The sequence below is a fragment of the Ammodytes marinus genome (genome assembly GCF_949987685.1).
Source record: "Ammodytes marinus genome assembly, chromosome: 20".
In the NCBI taxonomy this organism is placed as follows: domain Eukaryota; kingdom Metazoa; phylum Chordata; class Actinopteri; order Uranoscopiformes; family Ammodytidae; genus Ammodytes; species Ammodytes marinus.
Window position 1 is genome coordinate 4,849,394 of NC_137224.1, and position 21,893 is coordinate 4,871,286.

Below are 21,893 nucleotides of genomic sequence, written 5' to 3' on the forward strand. Positions count from 1 at the left end.
TTCCACATGAAATCCAATAGCTGTAACACAATGAAAGCCATATAATTGACAGTTAACTTCAACCAGTTTTTTAGGAGCACGTGGAAGGAGTCAGGACTCTAAGCTTACCAAGCCGAACAAATAGTTAACAAGATAGCAAAACGATACAGCACATATTTAAGAAGAAACTTGAGCTCTTAAGTTTTGTACGTATTAGAGTACAAAGGGGAAGCTATGGAAGGCAGATAGACAGTGGGAGATATATACTGAGAGGGGAGTGCTGCTGAGAAGGCTGGGGATAAGAGTCAAGCATCAGGCAGGCAGCAGTATCGGGGAGTGTAGACGTGATTACACTGTCTCCATGCTCTCTTCCCCTCTGTCTACCATAGCCTTTTCCGATTTCATTTCCCTCCCCCCTCCCTCCCTCCATCCTTCTTACTCCCAGGCTCCGAATACAAAGCGCCTGGCATCAATCGCATCGCTTTCCTCATCTTTGTGCCAAGCCACAGCAGAGCAGCACACCAGCGAGCTTGCACCCTCTGCGCCGTCCTGCCACCACAGAAGAAGCAGAGAGGGCCAGAGATTAGCATATATGAATGCTCTCTCTTATCGCTTCTTCTGACATAAACTCATTACAAACGGGCTCGTTCAATCTCTCTTGGGGTTTTTTCCCCACTAGATTGTAGCGCAAAAGACTCACAGACAGAGGAAGGTGAAGATTATGTTCATATACTCACATCTTGAAGCTTTAAATATTGGATAGTTTTTTTCTCTCCTTAAACGTCCTGGAGAATAAATGAGCTTGGTAATAACAAGTTACCAAAATGATTTATGCTCACCAGGGATGAGAACGAATGCTGTTCGCTAAGGCGTGCAGGGAGGAGCCGAGGTTAAATATATGGTTGAATGCGTGATTTCCATTCTGTGTCTCTTGCATTATCCATAAAATAAACAGCCCGCAGAAAATGGAACACAGCTCGTTTCTGCTTAGGCGGCGAGCCGTGCATATAACAAACAGGTAATGTTGAGGTGTGAGAGATCGCATTGCCATCAGCACCAGTTGCACAAGCTCATAGTGATCGTAAGCAGCAGCATTGAGGTGGGGGGCGATGGAGAACAGGTTGGCGTTGAAAGAAAAGGTGAAAAATGACCCTCGGCGGAATGTCACAGGGGCTAAAACGACAAAGAATAGCAAGAGCGGAGCCAGCGGGTGCCTGGGGCCGGGCTGTGACCCAGAATTCAACAGAAGACCCCTAGTGAGAAACCAGGAGGCCCCAAGACGGCTGAGCTTAACTGGCCAGTGCAACAGGAAAACACCTCCTCTTCCTCCCCAGACGGCAGAGAGGTAACCCCATCTGGGAAAGCTGGATCCAGAGCTGCAAGATAATATGAAGTGTAACGGAGAACTGTGGCGTCTGAAGGGAGCCGCTGACAACGTGCTAATGTTTTAGCCTGTCAGCTCTCCGTAGGCAAAGACGGATGGTTTTAGAAATAGAATGTAATTATAGGGCAGAACCTCATTGTCCGGGTTAGGACAATGCATATAGTGTAGTGGATATTTTCTTTTGCCCTGCTAAAAAAGGCGCTATGCTGGAATAGGAAAGTGAGTTTGAGCAGAGACAAATCTCACATAAACCAACACAATATATGTTATATGTAGAAATTGGAACAACAGATTTGTTTCATGAACTATATTTAAGAATTCACCATATTTAAGAATTCAGTATTCAAGTATTTTTATACACTGAATATCATTTTATTTTCTGGGGGTGATTCAGAACTGAATCACACATTTATTTTACCAATTTCTTTATTCTAAATATCTTATTACTTTTGTAAAAACTTTAACGTAACATTATTACATGGTACGCTATTTTAAATACATTAGCCATATCTTGATATATATCTTGATATTTTAGGGATATCCTTATTCATAGCGTGACAAGGATTTCAAACATATTGCTCAGCTCTGATCGTAAGAGACAGAAAAGTAGAGAAAACCATGACCATATTTTTAAGAACTAATGCGTCAGTTTAATACTTTACCTCCAGTGTTGAAATAGTTAAGCCCCGGAGCAGAGCTGGAAGATTGACTGAAAGGCTCTTACGCTCAAACAGCTATAGCTTAATAGTTATCTCCATGAGGAATGTGGCACTTCATTCTTTTATGAGCAGGTCTGTGGTGTATTTATGTAAGCCATTTCTAAAATATATTTGCCCGCATCGGTCCAAACACCGACGTTGTAATTCTCGCCAAAGCCAACTGTCTTATTGCTAATCCAGAAGCCGATCAAATGCGAGCAGGTGATTGCATGTAGACAGTTCCCCGCCGTGTTTCCGTGGAGATGGTAAATGGGGTGTTCAAGGGGGAGGGGGCACAGTCTTGATGATTCATGTTATCAATCAGAGGGATATTTTTCAATATTTCAAATTGATGTAATCGTCCTAAAAACACATTAACATTGAGGGAGTACTCCGCAGAGAGATAATGGCTGGATATTTGTGCTGGTATTGAGTCAAACTCTGCCAGGCTTGAATGACAGATGTGACTCACATACAGAGAGAGGCCGCAGCATGAATAAATACGCTCTGTTCGCAACACAATTAGAAAATAAATAAATAGAGTGTAAAGACAATGATGAGGAGGGGCTGGGTGTGCACAATCATTCAGGAGAACACATTCATGGAGAAAAGAAGCAAACCAAAATTAAATGCATATTAGTGCCATTCATATTCATGGAGGTTGAAATGGAGGCCATTATGAACCACTTTCATCACATTTGCATTTACATTACGAGCCTTTAATATTATAGTACATAGTGTAATATAGTAAAGCTACAGAACAAATGGTGGTGACGCAAAAGTTAAATGTGTCGCAAACAACTGGCACGGGTTTAAGTACTTTATGAGAGTACTTGCTCCAGTAAATACCTGCTTATGTGTGAATGTATGAAATGTAGCAAAAGCATTTACAGTGTGTGCGTGTTTGTCAGCGAAGGTGTGTTAGATGTTGAGTGCTAACATATGTTTGTGGTGGTATGTCTTCTTGACTGTGTCTGTCTGCATGGGCGTGTTTTTTTTACATTCACCTAGAGACACAAATGCTCCTTTTAAAGGGCCATTTTTGCTATAATGTGCATCCAAGAGTTCATCGGGGAGAGCTAGAAACGCGCACTGGCACTCCATTGCCAGAAGTAAAAGCTTTTTGTGGGTGAGGGGGAAATCCCTCCTGCTGGATTTACGCCTTGCCAGAGCCGAGCCTGTTTAAAAGCCAGTTGGAAACAAGAAAGAGAGAAGAAACATAAGAGCAGAAACAGGGCGGTGAAAGAGAATATTCACTACTGCTGCTGCTGGGCAGAGTGGAAAATAATATGATGTAATAAATGGTATGTCAGAAACAGACCTGCCCGCGACAGCCACTGAGTCTATGCATGTGTGTGTGTGTGTGTGTGTGTGTACATCAAGGCCTCTGCATTAGAGCTCACGTGACATTTGTTAGCGAGGAAAAAAAGCACAGGATCATCAGTACAGCTGAGGCGATAGTGGGGTGAACCCCTGACAATATGAGCCTAATTACACACAGTTGTGTCAGAAGGGCCATTCATCAATGCTTGCGGTGAATCTTAAACAACAAAATCAATACAGTTGCGTCTCAATGGTCATAATGAGAATCTGCCTTATGGCAAGGATTTAAAATCAGCCGCATATTGGCTCATTTCAGGGAGCTGAAGATCAGTAATTACAGTAGGATGATTAAAAACTAAACAAACAGCATCTGACATTTTGAATGTATAATCCTAACAAGAGTAGTTGGTCATCAAAGTAAAATGGCACAATAACATTTCATCGTGATAAATAGAGTAATAATTATATCATTTTCTTGCTCCTGTCTTTTGTTAAAGGGAGTGGTTATTAATGACTGGGACAAGGGCTGGGGCAGACAGAAAGTCAATGTGACTCCCAATGTGTAGGAGCAACATGTAAACCAGTGTGGGCCCTGAACTCTCATTTGTGTTAATCAAACTCCACTAAATTGTTTGTATAATGGAATTATGGCTGCCAGGGAGGCCTGGGGGACATCAATTAAACAGATAAGCAAATGAAAATAAATCAATTTTTATCAAATGTGCGACCGCCCGCCTGTGTGTCCGGTAAACACAGGAACAACAGGAAGTGATTTTGTTCAGAGATTTGAGGGTCCATAAATCCCAGTGAAAAGCAATCAGGGTCACCGCTGTGTTGGCAGAGCCCTGGGAAACAGAGGGAGGACGGCACAAACATTACTTCCTGTTCAAATCTAAAGACGGAGGGGGGCAATACTCCGTTTTTCATTTTCATTTGTAAGTAATGATGCAGCGTTGGTTCTGGCTTCAGCTCTTGATTAAGTCTTTCATGGTCTTCAGATATTAGTTTTAGTCCACAAGTTATTTATTTATTTGCAGTTCAGTGATTTTGAAAATGTAGTGACTTCTAAGCATTCAGATGTAATTCACCAACTCTGGCTGTTTGAATTTATCAGGCCACTCAGTCTTTTTCACTTTGCTTTGTTGCAGCTCCCTGTTCTGTGCTTCTCATTGCAGAGCAGCATTATCCTTTGGAAGCTGTATTCAATCACTTGACTTGGCATTTAATAGCTTCATTACAAAAAGTTAAAGTATAGCAGGGATTGAGGGAAAGAACACTGTAATTATACTAAAGAAAATATGTGCAATTTAATGTTGCTGCAACGATTAATCGACAAATCGATTATTAATCGATTATTAAAATAATCGCCAACTATTTTGATAATCGATTAATCGTTTCGAGTAATTTTTTAATAAAAAATGTCCAAATTCTCTGATTTCAGCTTCTCAAATGTGAATATTTTCTGGTTTCTTTAATCCTATTATGACAGTAAACTGAAATATCTGTGTGTTTTGGACATAACAATACATTTGAGGATGTCAAGATGGGCTTTGGAAAATTGATCAACATTTTTCACCATTTTCTGACATTTTACGGACCAAAACACTAATCGATTAATAATCGAGAAAATAATCGTCAGATTAATCGATTATCAAAATAATCGTTAGTTGCAGTCCTAATTTAATGGTGGTTTCTTGTTTGGAATGGGTCCCTAAATGATCGAAGTATTACTACTTGTGTTTCTAGTATTCCTATGTCTTTAAAAGAAAAAAGAAAATGATCATGAAGTGCTACATGAGTATGCTGGGCGAGTGCGGCCTGAGACAGCCACAATGAGGCAAGGCAGAGCCGTTAATGGATGTGATCACAGCTTCCTGGTGAATAATGCAGCCTCGCTAATTGTCTGGATTAATAATTGATTGGGGCGTGTTAGAGGAGGAGTCGGTGGGAGCTTCAGTGGATAAAGAACATCCAACCATCTTGTTAGGGAAGACTTTGGATGCTGTATCTTGTCCATCTGTCTATGCTTGGTGGCTGGCTCTAAATGACCGGCTTCCTCCTCCTATTGATGATATGACTGTGGGGGAGGATGTGACTGTGTGAGACGAAGATGTCAGAATAAACAATCGCCCTGACAACATAATGATATAATGAGCCCCGGCCCCACCACATGTTTGACGGTTAAAATGACTTCGGCTCATGTCAAGTCCCACGGGCTCCGCAATGTTGTTACACCCTAAGTCCCCCACTGACCATAGCTGACCCAGAACAGGCCAGCTGCGTAAATATAAATCATTGCAATAATGCAGAAATTAAAAGCTATTGATATAACAGGGTCAGTTTTACAAATAGTTGGCATCACATCTGAAGCGTGGTGTTCCAGCCTGAACTCAGTGACAGGAACCAATGTTCAAAAGGGGGAAGGACACAAATCTGATGAGAAGACATACGTAGGTGGCAAAAGAATGGGACATAGGAGGGTAAGAAAAATAGATTTTACTGTAAACTTGATTTATCTGCTGTTCTCGAGGTGTCCAGTTTCTAGGGGATGCATAAAACCAGCCCATAAAAAAGTCTTGCAATCCTGTCTCAGCGGGTCAACACCTTCAAACGACTGTTGTGTTCTCACAGGAAACAATAGGATCAATATCCCCGGGTGTGTTCAAAGGATTTCTGACAATTCAAAATCATTTGTTATGGAGTTCAATAGGTGCTAGACACAAAAGAAAAGAAAAACAATGACCCAGTCACTGATTATTGAAGCCAATAAAAACTAATCTGTGTCAAAAAGTAGTGCAGATAGGCTTAATATGAAGCTGCAAATACCTATGGAAGTATGGTTCTGGAGATTGAAAGCACAAAACTATGTACCTCCACAGAAGCAAGGTTTAGCAGAGTTCAAGATTCGGGGAAAGCACTGATTTGCCTTTTTGCCTAGCTTAGCATTGAGACTGGGAACAGAAAGAAACAGTAAGCCTGGATCTGTCCAAAGGTAAACCCAACATTTAACAATTGTTTTTGTACAGATAAAATAGATGAGATATAATATGTTTATCAGTGAGCTCTGGAGCTGTTGGCAGGTGGATCTCAATACATTTGACTAGCTCTTCTCAGTCTTATGCTAAACAAAGACGACCAGCTGCTTGGCTGTAGCTTCAAATCTAACAGACATATTTGACAGCGGTATGGATCTTCTCATCTTATTCTTGACAAGAGTGGAAATAAGTGTGTTTGACAAAATGGAGGACTAATACCTATGACTTTCTATTTTATTAAGAGATGATTATACAACTTTATTCTGGACGGCGGTGAAAAGCTTCTCCCAGATTTTACATCCATAATTTCTCAGCCGTGCTGTATCTTTAATTTCTCTCATACTGGCCCATACTGTTCCCTGCTCTTCTCATTTACATGCAAATCCTCGTCTTTAGGATGATAGAGAAAAACCGAAGCCCTTTTGTGCAACTCCAGAGCACCGAGGATGTTCCTTCCGACTTCTATTAGCTGGACATGTTCCTTTGACAGCAATCTCCCTCCTGTCTAATGTACAGTCAGACCTAGTTACAGTAGCAATTACTAGTGCTCAGGTTAAGATTAATTGAATTATTGGGTGGCTTCCTTGCACTCGGCTATGGTGTATCAATCATGGCCTGAGCGCTACACAGACCCTTTATCACCCTCTTCCATCTTTATGTAAAATGACGCAGGCTGTGCAGTTGCACTCCATCTATCAATAAACGGGTCTGGGTTGGCAAACTCATTTTCTTACACATTCCTCTCTTTAATCAAGCAGCCTGGCATTGGGGGTAGTTAGTAAAATATGTCCACCATCTTTTCTCCAAATGTTAGTGGAAATAATGCTATAATAATAGAGCAGCTGGGAATACAGCAACTCTTGTTTGACTTTATGAATGTGAAATAGCACCTGCACTATGAGTTCATACAATATTTGTGATACATTTTAATTGATAACTTGTAAAGAGAAATCCTGCTATATAATGACTGTGAATGGCTCTTTTGTGCTACGCAATCTTTCAAACTCAAAATACAATAGACTTTATTTAAAGCATTTGTTTGCACAGCTGGATTTGTACTTGAGGAACCAGGTAACTTTTTGAAACCGCACATGCAATGGATCTGCAGTGCTTCTGTTTGAATAAAATAGCTTTCGAGACAGATTAAATGCCACTCTGTCATTTTCCACTATTCACCACCTCCATTATTAGCTATTTTAAAAATTGTGCAGGATTTCTGGTCGTGGTCTTTAGTACTGTCAAACCCTAATCTTCTTCATGTTTTATTTCCCTCATCACTACTGTGCAACTCTTTGTTCGTCATCTAGCAGCAATATACAGAGTACACACTGGATATAGAAGTGCTGAAAGCTTGAAAAAAAACATCTGAAGGAAATAATGTGTTGGCCTCTTTGTCGGCCATGCCAGAAAAATGCCAATCCCTCATTTCAGATGGACTCCAAAGCCACACACACACACACACACACACACGTACACTTGTGCCTCAAGCTTAGCCACAGTATAATTCTATGTTGTGCACAGAGACAGAGGTTGGGCAGTCACATAGAGGTTGTGCCTAAGGTGCCGTCTGGCATGGCCCCTGCCCATGTCTGTAGATCAAACTCTGCCAAGGCGACTGGCATTGGACATGTCCCGATGGAGCAAGACAAAAAGGATGTTTGGTGCCATCCTATCACCACACAGGCAGCTGCAGATAGCACACATGGCAAGGATGTCGAAGTCCATGCCTTCAAGCAGAGAGGCAGAGAGGGAAACAATCCCATGTTTGGCCAGGAAGCCTTAAAAAGACCCTTGAAAAGAGTAAAAGCCCTCCGTGCTGAGTGAACAGAAGTAAAAGGCTGGGAAGATGAACCTCCAACTTACTGAGTAGTCAACACTTGAATTTTTTTTTTAATGTACGCGGAAATGAAATACAGGACAAAGATGTGTGCCAAAATAAGAAAAATATGGCAAAAGTATTTTAAAGAAAACACAACGGTTGGAACGCAAAATGGAGGACCCAAGAGTGGAGGGCTTCCTTCTTTTTATTGGTTCTCAGGCTTTCCATAGCTCTGGTTCTCTCTCTCTTTCTGTCTGTCTCTATCTTATTCTCTCTGGTGGAAAATATGGAGCGCTCCCTATCCTGTGATAAAGCTGTTGCCTCTGAGATGGGAAAGAGAGATCCATCACACTGAGGCGTTGGCTTACCCTGCCAATCCGCACCACTGAGGGCTGTAACGCATATATGCTCCATCCATACATCATTTACCAAGCCCTTCTGTGCCCAAATAACATGGGCTTGGCTGCACGTTTCTGAAATCCTAAAGCACTCTGGCAAGTCCTCTGAAAGGCTTGATATGCATGAATTCTGGAGGTTGTTTTGTGGTTTGCTAAGTTCGCTTCTACGAAAGAGAACTGAAAGTGTAGTCTGAAGCCCCTTGACTCTCCAGTGCCAAATGATAGGGTTACAGTCTCTCTTTGTTTGTGGAAGGATAACACTTAACTTCCATCAACCTTGGACTGCCAAGAAGAAAAAAACTCAAAACATAGAGTAACAGAAATATAGTACAGGAGGAAAATTGCAAACATGATTCTTTCTGCTTTCTGAGTCATACTGCTTGTAAAGTGCCTGAAGGCAGAACGGCGGTGATGTTAGAAAACATTACATGGCAGGTTTCCATGCACTTCAAGGAAAATAAACATCACTGACATTCACGGGAATTGCTCAAAAAATAGTAAAGGGTTTTAGGTATATCACCTGAAAATAGAACCCTGATGAACAGACCTAAAACTAATGTTTTTAAAAGGTCAAACATCTCAACTTCAGGATCGATATGATGATATAAATTATTATAGTGCGCTATAGCTTTAGAGGGCAATGTATTTTGGTGGTGTCAAGGACAATACAAACTTAACCTCAAGTCTTCCTTTTGAAATATGAATCCAAGCATAAATGCTTCATAATGTATGGGCTAATACCTCATAAAAAGGCCAACAGCTGCTAAGCTGAGAATGGGCCTTAGATATGGCAGGGTCAAACAGGTTGCTGACAAGTACACACATAAACCCAAAAGTGAATAAACAACAGAATCATAGAAACAATGTAACCTGATCTTAATGTTACCGTACCATCTGCTGGCATTGTGAACTTTGAGGGTGGCACATTCTGTGGCAGTGACCCTTCCGACCGTGATCAATCACACTCCTTTTCTGCACATGCTCATCAAAGCTCCTAGAGTTCCTGATCCCTGATCCCCGAAATACTTGCATGAAAGTCACAAGTTAGCTTTCTTCATTGCTAGGTTAAAGAGTCAACAAACAGCTCTTATTTTAGGTTTGTCAGGTGAATACATCAGGTGTGAGCGTCTGGTGGAGATCCAGGTGGAGAGCACCCTGCACCTGCTGCCTGTCCTCACTCACCCATCGGGGGGCAGATTCCCAGGATGCCAGAGGGCAGCTGCTGACAGGCTCTACTTTGGATAGTCCCTTTGCTTCTATCTAGCTCCCCTGCATTGGGCCTCCTAGGGTCAGCTGCTAAGGGCATGCAAAGATGTTAGTGGGGGTGGCGGAGGTCAAGGAGTTGGCAAGGAGGGGGGACAACAGTCATGGGTGGGTTGCATGCCTTGAGCAGGAGGTGAGTGTCCCGGTTTTACAATTATACTTCCCGATAATCACTTTCACAATCCAAAGGCAGCTCAGAGCTCATGCTCGGGAGGTCTCTGGTGATCAGGTTACGTCCGCTGTGTGTGCCCTCTACAACCCCAACCGTGACCCCTCCACCCCACCTCTGCCAGTCCTCTCAATTCCACCTGCCATCCGCAAACCTGTGTCCATGTTAGCAGATGTTAAGAGAAACAGACTCAAAACCTGATTCTGTAAAAATGGGTACACTTTACCATGAAAAAAACATGCATTTTATTTAACTTTCATAATTAAATTCCATGCTTCGTTTGTGAAGTTTTGGCAAGTACGGTTCACATTTAATGAGTATACAGATTATGGGGCTTTCCAGACAAAATGAGTTTATTTTGGAAAGGCCTTTTTAAAACCAGAAGGTAGACATGCAGGTTTTATATACTGGGAATCTCCCACCAGTATATAAAACCTCTCCCATCCGAAATCGGTCCTGTTCCAACATCCTGTTTCATGACGAACCTGTCTAACTACAGCAGACAATTACCATCCACAGCTATTTCTGGAATAGAACATTTCATTTTAATTAAGAACAAGTATTTTCCAATGTAGTGTCAAATACAGGCTAAATAACCCATGTGGCAAATTACAGTGAAAGGGTTCATCACTGGTATCCAGTATGGTACAAAGGGTGAAGACCAAACTATTTTCTTCTCAATCGCTGTATTTATAACTCTGAGGAACATTTTATTCCTATATTCCTGGCTGGGTTAAGTCCAACTGTGGCAGCGAGTGCCAAAAGTACACTGGAGGTACTTACAGTTTAAATGCTCACATAAATATGGACACAGAGTACAGACACAGGGGTCTCTGTTTAATCTGGCCTCTTGTTTCACCTGGTATGTGATTTTGCCATGACAACCTGCATGAACACAACAATGTGTACATGTTACAACTATTTTTAATGTTGTATAGTTTTTACTTCCAATTAACAGTTTGAAGAGCTCTTCATTTCTTCACTTTTAATATCAGGCGGCAGCCTGATGAAGGTCTAATACCGGAACGTTGCTATTTATTGAACTTTTTTTGCAAGTCAGACAGTGTGCAGAATTAACTTTTTTGGACAATATGTAGTCCCTCCCATTAAGAGTTGTGTCATGGTTTCCATTGGTCCCCCGACAAGTGACATGTCATGAACAAGGCCAGAGTTTCAACTCTGCCACCCAATTAATTGACACCCACTCAAAAACACAGCCAACGTATGAAAAACTTGGAAGTCAGCCTCATTTCAAATGCTGGGAGATTAAGAGCATTTCGCCGTCAGTTCTTGACAAAAGTGTGTATTCTTTAGTTTAAAAAAAATTATTTTCTTAATGGAGTTGTGTTAACAAACCCAACTGGGCAGCCTAATGTAGGAAAAATGCAAATCAGAAATGAAGGGGAAAATGGCATTCATGGAATTTAAACACAGACTTACAAACTTTGCAAATATTGTTATTCCCCACTATTGCATATGGATCTAGATGTGTAGTTGACTAACTTAAGAGAAAAAAGTAGCTTTGATTTGTGTTATATACTATACTATTTTGCCCTTCAGAGACCACTGTGCCAAACAGTAATACAGATCTGCCGTTTTTTAACACAAATCCCCACTGGGTCACTGCTTTTATGAGTAAGAACTGTTTTTTACGACCATTACAGCATTTTCTTTCAAATAAGGCCAGTTTTATGAAGAGGGAAAGCCCTAATTCAATCTGATTTTTGTAGCTGAGCATATTCTTTTCATTTGCGTTCTCGTGGTTATAGGTATTACATACACCATGGAACATATTTACGGAGAAGCTTAAGTAGATACAGCAACATTGATCAACTTTACACAAAAGATTTGCTGATACATAAGCTGCCATACACATTTTCATTTCCTAGATAATTATTTGTTTTCAAAATATTTTTTAAGGTTTTTTAAAGCCCAGAGGACCGTACGGCACATGAAAAGTCTGGTTGTGTATGTTTGTCTATGTGTATACTTGTGTAAAAGAAGAAAAAATAACGTGTGTAACTGCACTGGTTGCATTTGTCTATATACAGAAGGATATGCGTGTGGCGGATTTGGCAGCATTGCCCTTGTCTTTAACAGGTCACATATGTTTTTATGAAGGGTAATTAACCCATTAGGGGATCTGGTGAAGGCTAATCCAACCGGTCTGCAGACTTCAAATGGGAACTGCGGTTGGGTCTAGACAGGTGAAAGCTGGGTATTCAGTAACCGAAGTAGGCCAAAACATAATACTGACTACTCTGAAGCATGGACCTCTGCTTTGGTTCGCAGTGTTTGTGCTTGACCTCCTTGTTCACTTCGAGTGTCTATTTCCACAACAAAAGCCTAACAGGTTGTATGTGATTATACGGATACACCACTGAGAAATGTGTAGTGAAATGTAACACTGGCCGACTGGGCGATTGGGCTGGGTGTTGGTTTCCTTTTCAACAAAAGGGCTGAATTTACTGAAAGTTTTTGGAAAATAATTGAACAAAAAAAAAATAATGATATTCTAATCAGAGAGCTAAAATCCTGTTTTAACTGAATGTACAACACCCCCTCCCCCATTTAGTTTTTACTGAAATGTCAAAAAATAAATATATAAAATTGTTACCAAGTTTTGAATAAATTCAGATGTTGAAACAGGATTTAACTCAACTACTTTGAGTATTTGGACATAAAAGTTTAAAGTTACCAATGTTTCATGCTGTGACTGCCGTGCTGTCAAAACCGCAGCTTTTATCGGTCTCAATAAATTACAGATTTTTGCATCATAGCTCTGGGTGTGTGACCGACTTATTTTCAGGCAGTTGATGGAAATTCCCGTAACAAGCCAGGCAAGTATAATTCTGAGAAAGCTGGAAAAGGAGGCTGGAGATGCCGCCACGTCACATTAAAAGCTTAGAGGTGTTAAAGTATGTTCCACACATTCCCATACGGACAGAGACCAGTGATTCATGCTGAGGAAGCACATCGGCCTTGACAATAAACAAAGAATCTCCTAAGACGGAAGCATCCGCGTTTGAAGAATTCACTGTTTACTAATGAAAGGAATCACAGTTTTAAATTGGACACGGTGATTAGTCACAGAAAATCTGGACTTGTTTTGAACAAACACCAATAGATTGTTTTATATTTTTTTTTTCCAAGGAAAGTGTTCTGAGTATTGCAAATGTACTATGGAAGTTTGTTTCTCAACCTTGACACTTTAGCTTTCAAACTGTCACGTGTCAGATGAGTTTCAAACATTCTTACCGCTTTGAAATTTTAAAAGCATCTGTATGGCAACTCTTGCTCCGAGGCACAAAAACTGCCACGATCTTGACAAGGGGCCCGTTAAGTTTTAGCGATGCAATCAGACTGATTTCCTGGTTTTTCCAACAAGCGGTTTTTGAAGTGCACAAAACACGTCTATATGACCCCAAGCCAGTAACTTTCAATGAATGCAACTCAATCAAAAGCTTCCGCAAAAACACATAAAAGCCATCAGAGGAGAGGACTCTCAAACGTTGAGCTGACAAGATGAACTCCAGAGTGGGCCACGCTGTTGCAACAGTTATTTATTCCTCTTTTCATTTCAAGGGTCCTCCTGTTTTAAATGGACGGCATTAAGAGGGGAACCGGCACTAAGGTCTGTCCTTGGAGGCACGGTCCAAATTCCAGAGAATCTTGGCAACTCCTCGGGATAGATGGGACCCTCATGGATATAAAACCCCACAATGGATGAATAGGTAAACAGAAGGGTGTGAAAGAGTGATGGCAAAAAGAGAATGTTCGCTCTCAGAGAGGCACAAAGAGGGAGGTGTGTGTGTGTGTGTGTGTGTGTGTGTGTGTGTGTGTGTGTGTGTGTGTGTGTGTGTGTGTGTGTGTGTGTGTGTGTGTGTGTGTGTGTGTGTGTGTGTGTGTGTGTGTGTGTGTGTGTGTGTGTGTGTGTGTGTGTGTGTGAGAGCAGGAGATGGGAGAGAGCCAGAGTGTTTGTGGGAGGAGAGGGGGGCGAGCGGAGAGGGCCTGGAGGGAGTTGTCGGTTAGGGAGAGTAAAAGTTTTGTCTCCCAGCTTTTAGAGGGAGCTGTGTGTAGTGTTAACTCAATCAAAAGGTGAATTATACCTCCTGAGACACTCAGGTAACCTTTCATTATGGCCCTAATCCTTCTTAATAACAGAGCTGCGATGTCGGCAATGCCCCATTAGACAGAGAACCACTGAGAGAGAGAGAGAGAGGGAGCCATTATTCCCCACAGGCCTTGTGGAAATGTGAACACACAACACTCACTCACGCACACTCGCAGTGACAGATGAAATCAATCACAAATTTCGACTTGAGCGAGGGAAAAACCATGCAGCATACTCCTTCCATCAGGAGACGGGGACGTTGGAGGAGAGTCAATGTTTGTTTATGTGGGATCAGAGTTTCTCTAAAGTTTCACTTCTGTCAGGCAAGACTGAAACTGATTCTAAAAAAGCAAATTCAGTCTGAAACTGCCTTTTTAGAGACTAAACTTCAAAGACAAACATAAGAAAATATACAGTTTTCAAGCTATAAAAAAAGGTTTGATGTGTTATAGTTAAAAAAATTCTGCAGAAAAAATATATTTTTTTAATTAAGTTAATTAGGTGTTTTGCACTTGGGTTGTAGTCGACAGCATTAAGTTAGACCTTTTAGAAAAAAACTTTTTACGATTTAGATTAGAAGCTTAAAACTTTATGCAACACAAAAAGATGTGTTTAAGAGCTACAGCTGGACACAATGTTCTTAATCAAATTATTAATTTGCACAAGGAAATTATTATCGGTTTGAAGGGGGGAAAAGAAAAGAAAACTTCTGGAAAAAGTTTTGTGGACTATGAACATGTCTACTTTCTTTTGCTTTTTACAGACATGTGTACTTCGAAAAGTACTTGACATGAAATAAAGTCACATTAAGTAAGGAAATTTAATTGCTACTTCTTGACATGTTTTGTTTTGAATACTTATTTCCCAGCCTGATCGAGCTGGAAACAGTGCTTTCACTATGGCCCTCACCGAAGCAACTTAAAAGGCAGTCAACCCTAAAATGTGCGACAAAATGAGCAGCCCGATAACATCTAATGAAAGCAGGCCTAATGTGGTGTCATAAATCAACAGGCTGTCCACACTGCTTCTCCATCCAGCAGCAATTAAGCTACTCCTATAAAAATGTTGAGATTTTAAGGGAAGATTTCTGGGCTATGTAGACTAATCTTTATCAGTGATGTAGTAGTAGGCTATATAAAAAGTTGTATAAACACAATGTATCATCATGGCAATTGGATGAGTAGCCTAAGAGCAATACACAGAAGTAGCTAATAGATTTTGTTAAGGACATTAATTGATGTGCTATAATTTCATATTTCTACAGTAATAACAGCACTTACCTCAGATTTAAAATTGGAATATAAAAGTATGCTTAAAGTTGTATAAACACAATATATCATCATGCCAATTGCATCAGTAGCCTAATAACCTACAGAAGCCAATCCTTAAGAGGGACACATTAATGTGTTCTAAATATCATAGTTTTACAGTAACTTTAAAGTTGTAATATACATTTATGCTTGAGATAAATGCCGATCTAAGAAACAGTTTTTCCTCTGTGCACAATAAGGTTGCTTTAGTTATTATTCACCTGTACCACTCCAGTCCGTTCTCGTAGTTGCGGTCGAAGAAGTGCGGCTCCGCTCCCACGGCTCTGATGTCCGGATGAACCCGGAGAAACTCCAGCAGAGCCCGTGTGCCTCCTTTCTTCACCCCGATGATGAGCGCCTGGGGCAGCTTCTTGCTCCCCTCCCCAAGCGGGCTGAGTTTACCTGCTGCTGCTGCTGATGCAAACCTCGGCGACACTTTCCTGGAGGCGATAACTAAATCCGGAGGCGGCAAGATGAAAGACTCCTCCGGCAGCGCGCGCTCATCGTCCGCGAGAGCCCTTGATGAGGAGCGCCGGGCGGCCCCGTAGCCCATCACCTCATCATCAGACCCGGCGGTCCATTCGTACATTAGTCTTTTAGTCCTTAGCGACCTAAAGTCCTCGAAAGCCCGTCTGGAGGACGCCTTGAGCGGAGAGGGCGAAGTGGTAGTACAGCGGTCGGTGAGGCAGTGCAGGAGGAAGAGAGAGGTGAGGAGGGAACCCAGCATGACCGCCGTTTTCCTGAAGATGCCTCGGGACGGGGGGTCCAGTTTAGTAATGCGGCTAAAAGCCATACCGGTCCCTGGGTGGTCGGTACAGGAGCCACAGCCATGCTAGGCACACATTATTTAGTCTTATTGCCATTAAGAAACCGAGGAGTGAGTCTACATCCACAGTTTGGAAAACACCTGTCTCCTTAAAAAAAAAAAAAAAAAAAAGTCCCAAATGATACCTGCTGCACAGGTAAGAATGCCAAAACCGACCGAAAATAGCCAAAACAACAGCCCACAGGTGCTTCCAGACGGTGTACAACGATTTATACACTCAAGATAATGAATTTTCTCCTCTGTCCTTGCTCTGTGTAGGATGCCACCACCACCAGACCCTGCTGTACCAGCCGCACGTGTATAGAGTTGTAAACTTGTCTCGCACGTCAGGTTGCTTGACAGGCACCTCCCCGGCCAATGAGATGAAGAGAGAAGCAGGCCTGCGCCAATTATATCCAAGGTAGGCGGGGACATTGATGCACAGGACAATCTCAGCCAAATTAAGAGCTTATTTTAATTTTCAAAATAAAGTTATATTTAGTAAGTAAAGTAAAGTGGACATACCAAAATAAACACCACAGTAATGTACAGAGACATGACACAAACACATTTCTAAACTTACAAAATAAAGGCAAAAATGTCACTGTTTATTTGATATATTTTACTGCTGATTTTACTTATCAACATATTCCAATTCCTCCACAACAATAGCCCATTACCTAATATGTGCATGTGTTCGTGTCTGTGAATTTCAGACAAATACAAATTCAGTCAATACACACACAGTACAATATATAAATAATACACCCACACACCACCTCTATGTGAAAACAAACTGCTGTCATGCGTGCGGGTGTAAACTTTTAAGACGTTTCTCGACTGCATGTCCCAACATTTTTCATATCAGCATGTTTTGAGATGGCAAAAGGATTCCTCAAAATATCAGAAACACCCGAACCTCGACAATTTCTCCGTCGCCGACACATGCAGCTGAAGTCAGGCCACCTAAGAAGATGGCCTCCGCCCTGAACTCCCTTTTATGACACACGGAAGAACAAAAAAAGTGAAATAATGATAACGGGGCTTATTATTTCTTTACAAGTGAACAAGAACAGAACCAAATGTTTCACATCTGCTCCTGCCTTGCGGTTATTAGCATGAGAATGTGTCGGCAGTGCTTCAATGCTGCACAGCTCACTGCTCGAGAAAGAGGATGGAGACCTCAACATTGGGATGTATTGCCAGCGCCAGATGTCCCCCCATGTTGTCGAAACAATACAATGGGACGTCCCGCATTTAACAAATCACACCCCGTGTCTTTTCTCTGTCTCCCTGACACTGGAGAGATGCTCAACCCCCTCAAAGCCCCTGATGACACCCAGCATTCCCTCACAGAGGTCAAATGGCTTCACACTCCGTCTTATGGTAGACAAACACTGGTCAAATATTGATACTTGAAGAAGTCAAGTTTCTGTCTGTTCGTGACAAATTGAATGCTTGAAGTTTCTAGAAATTCTGTGAGCACAATGTATTTATTTATTTATTTAAGTATTTACACAAATGGACAATCTCACTACATATCGGTTCTCAACCTGTTGTTGTGGACCCCCAATAGAGGTCACAAGATAAACCCGAGGGGTCAGGCATGATTAATGTGGAAGGAGAGAAGCCAAAACAAATTTATTCTGCACAAAATAGTGTTTGGTCATCGTTTTTTTGTTGTGAATAGTTTCATAAGTATTCAGATCATTTACTAAAGTATAAATTGCATAGTTGTAAAAATTCTCATTGTGCAGAATGGCCATTTTCCAACTATTACATAATTATACATACTCTGTTATATGACTGGTCGTTTTCTTGATGCATTATGGCAAAAGTGTAAACACTGCAATATTAAACAAAATATACTTAAAGTTTTAAAATGAAAAGTGTTTGCGTAATGCTAAAAATTGGCCCAATATGAGTGTCATATTATTATTTATTATAACATTGGATTATTATTATTATGAATGCATTCATGTGTAAAACAGATTTTTAATGTTGTAAATAACCAAAGTGGAGCTACTTTTAACTACTTTATCCACTAGAAGGTGTGTCATATTTTCATAAAATTGTAATCTGTTTTGAATAAAAAGTTTAATCTGCAAAGTAGCAATAGTTGTAAAATGAATTTGAAGAGTAAAAATTACATTTCCCTCTGACATGTATAACATCATAGAAGTATAAAAAGTATCACATTGAAATGATTGTATGTAAAGAACTTGAGTTAATGTGTGTAGTTACTTTTATCCACTGATTTTACCCTAGAACTCTAAAATTGTAAACAAAACAATCAGAGAAGTAAAACCCCTAACTCACGAGTCACGACTCATAGACATACTGTATTACATGTGTGACAAGGGCAGTCTGATTAAAAAAGGATTGATTAGTCTAATAACACTGTTGTCATCAGTGGTGACTGAGTAGGAACTCTAGATCCAGGCCGCGGCTGGTGCAATGTACCCATTTTCAGTCTGGTTTAATGTTTGTGTAGCGACACATACTTCCTTTAAAAAAAAAAAAAAAAACAGCAGTTAGCGTGTAATTACACACCCAGACATTGGTGCTTTTAGAAAAATGTGCAAGCAGTCTAGAAGGCATGTAAAAACGTAATTCCGCTTTCATCTTCACCGTTTATCCAAATTGCAGCACTATGGTTACACTGACGCAGCCTTTTTGGAATTTTGGATGCAGAGTCGGGGTTTTAAGTTTAAAGGGAGTACAAACACAAACTGTTTATTATCCTTTGAATATAATCATGCATTTCACTTTGCATATTGAATACATTCTCAGGGAAATGCCATGGGAACACAAACACATGCCATGGCACAAAGCAAAATAGGGAACCGGCTGAATTATCTGTGTCCGATTGTTGTTTCATAGAAATGTATAAAACATACTTGTGCATTAGCTCTCTCAAATGCACCGTCAACTGTGAGAATATAGTCATGCAGAGACTGTTTCCATTGCCGAGCTGGCCAAGTAGTTAGACTGTGTGTCTCAGCCGTACACATAATCTCCAGACAGGTTTATGAACTGAGGTTTGGGAGCTGTCAGTCCGCAGGAGACATCTTTACTGCCAATATTATGGCTTTACGTTTTTCGAAACCTGAAATCGGTTGCGATAAAATAAAATTCTGCTATTTTCTTTTTTATTATTTTGCGGGACAATATTCATCTTTAGTTTCGGACAACCAGCCTTTTTTAATGCCATATTAAACGTATGCTGGACATTGAAATATTATCCAAAAAGGTACAAGGCTCCATGGGGCAAACATGGATAGAAACAGATGCAGCTTGTAAAAAAAAAAGAAAAAAGTGGAATTTGTATGGATGTAATTTACGACATGTTGCCTGAACCAAGATCAGCGTCACACATTTCCACACAAGCCGAGCAGGTCCTTGGCTCCAGAAGTTTCTCTCCTAAAAACATTTCTTCTTGAGTAAAATTGAAATTGCCCATTGCCCACATAGGAGCTAAATTAAGTATGTTAGCAAAAAAAAGGAATTGCGGCAAAATAGTTACTTCCTGACCCGACAGCTTTAATGTGATTCAAACTCTTTTTCTATATTTTAGATATTTAAAAAAAAAAAATCAAAATGCAACAGTTGTGAAGAAAAAAAAATCCCTTTTTTGGTACATTACCTGCTCAGGCTATTACAGAAAAAAAAGCCAATGTCACTATACTTGCACATATGCTCATGGTGTGTGAGCAATGACTCAATGTTTTAACGAAACAGGGTGTTTTTTTCACTGCCAGAGGAAATGTACTCATTCTATATACACAGCTGTTGGCCATTCATCGAGGTTGGTTTCTTCTGCTTCACTGGCAGGCGGCGCGCTCAACAGGAAGGGTTTCCATTGAGCACGGAAAGCCAAATAAATTGCGCCTCTTAATCAGATTAATGCTCATCTGAAGTGGACTGTTTCTGTAAATAGTCTGAAAAAGACAACATACAACCAATTTGAATTAAGCACACAAGCAATTACTCTCCATTCATCAATGCTTTATCTTTGGATTTTTTGTTTGCGGATGTTTACCACAAGCAGAGGAGAAGGAGATCCGTCGTCTAAAACATCCGTCCACCTCCGTCTTTTAAACAGGAGGGCTATGGCTTCGTTTAGATAGAATGTATATGTTATACTCTTTTCAAGGGAAGGCATTAATTTAGAAACACAACTTTATATTATCTTCCAAAATCTTAAACCAATTCAAAACAAAAGTATAAGAATTCATGGATACTTCAAAGTGAAAAGTAATCTTAAACAACCTCCTTATAAGGTGTGTGTGTGTGTGTGTGTGTGTGTGTGTGTGTGTGTGTGTGGTGCCATTGCTTGTGCTGTTGTGTGTACAACGAGTCCTACATTAGACTGTGCGTGGTGTGTTGCATCTGTGTCACATTCCTTCCTCCAAGAGGCAGCAGGATGCAGCTGATAATGAGAGAGGCAGGCAGTCAGGGTGGGGAGGGAGGGAGGCGCAGTTTGAGTTAGAAGGTTGTGTGTACTGTACTGTTTGTCCATCTCTCCAGTCCAGTAATCAGGTTAAAAGACAGGCTGGTGTGTGTGTACTAAAAGGTTAATGGCACATATGGCTGGGCATGTTCTATTGTAACCTGGAGAATAACTGTTCAAACCAATCCTCTAAATGCACTTGGAAGAAAATACTGTAATGTCATGGTGACTTTGAGTCAAGCTGAATCACATCAAACATCTATGAAATGCTCCACATGGGATGTTGTAACCAGGTAGCTAAAAATCTGGATTGTTCTCACGTAAAATAAATGGTTGGTTTCAAATACTACACATCTTTATAACGTTAAATAAATTTTAAAGCTCTACTGAAACTCAGCATGAAACCACAATAGTTCAATAGCAAGGCCAAAAGAAGCAGCTCTTTCATGTAAAAATAACAAAAACTGATCTAACTTTAGCATAAAACTAAAGTTCATGAAGGACTTTATTATTTTTCATTAGTAATATAGAAAATGTTTTTAGAAACCTTTTAAACTAATTATTCCACACATCCATCTTTAAGGCATCAATAAATGCCTTTTAACAGAGATACAGTTCTCAGTAAAGCCCTCATTTACCAGACTGAGGGAGGAGATGATGGCATCATTATACAACAAGTCCCAAAGTCTAGGAACAAATGTTGACCTTTTGACCTCTGCTTGGTGCCTGGGACAAGGGCAAAGCGTGGAGATGGTGGTGTTGGCTGATATGGGATTGATATTGGGCATCCAAATGACCATCCCAGATGATGCGTCACATGTGAGCCAATTAGAGCCCCATTGGTAGAGGAAGCGTGCTGTGCTCATTAAAAAGCAATATGTGGAAGCCTGATCTGCCATTTCCTGGAGATAAGTATCAGCTCATACATCCAAAGACGACAGCTAGGGCCGCGGGTTGTTTTTAGCCACCGCAGGGCAGCGTAATCACAAAGCATAGATCGTCCGACTGTGTGTTCGAATTAAGCATGTTTCTAACTGAGCCTGAAATTGTGTGGGTCTGACTGTGGGTTTGGGGCTCCTGCAATCTGGGCCGGGATATCTTCATGCTGTTTGCTGTCGTAATGCAATGATGGAGCCCAAGCGC

General features: G+C 40.8%; 1 protein-coding gene across 1 annotated transcript in view; it reads right to left on the reverse strand.

Moving 5' to 3' along the window:
• The window catches only part of LOC307267114 (heparan sulfate glucosamine 3-O-sulfotransferase 3A1-like), a 30,823-nt gene extending 14,307 nt beyond the window's left edge, over positions 1-16,516 (reverse strand). The window contains exon 1 of the mRNA XM_080049338.1: positions 15,714-16,516. Within this exon, the coding sequence (XP_079905464.1) occupies positions 15,714-16,285 (572 nt within the window). The 5' untranslated portion in view covers positions 16,286-16,516. The remainder of the gene's footprint in view (positions 1-15,713) is intronic.
• Positions 16,517-21,893: the final 5,377 nt, after the last annotated feature.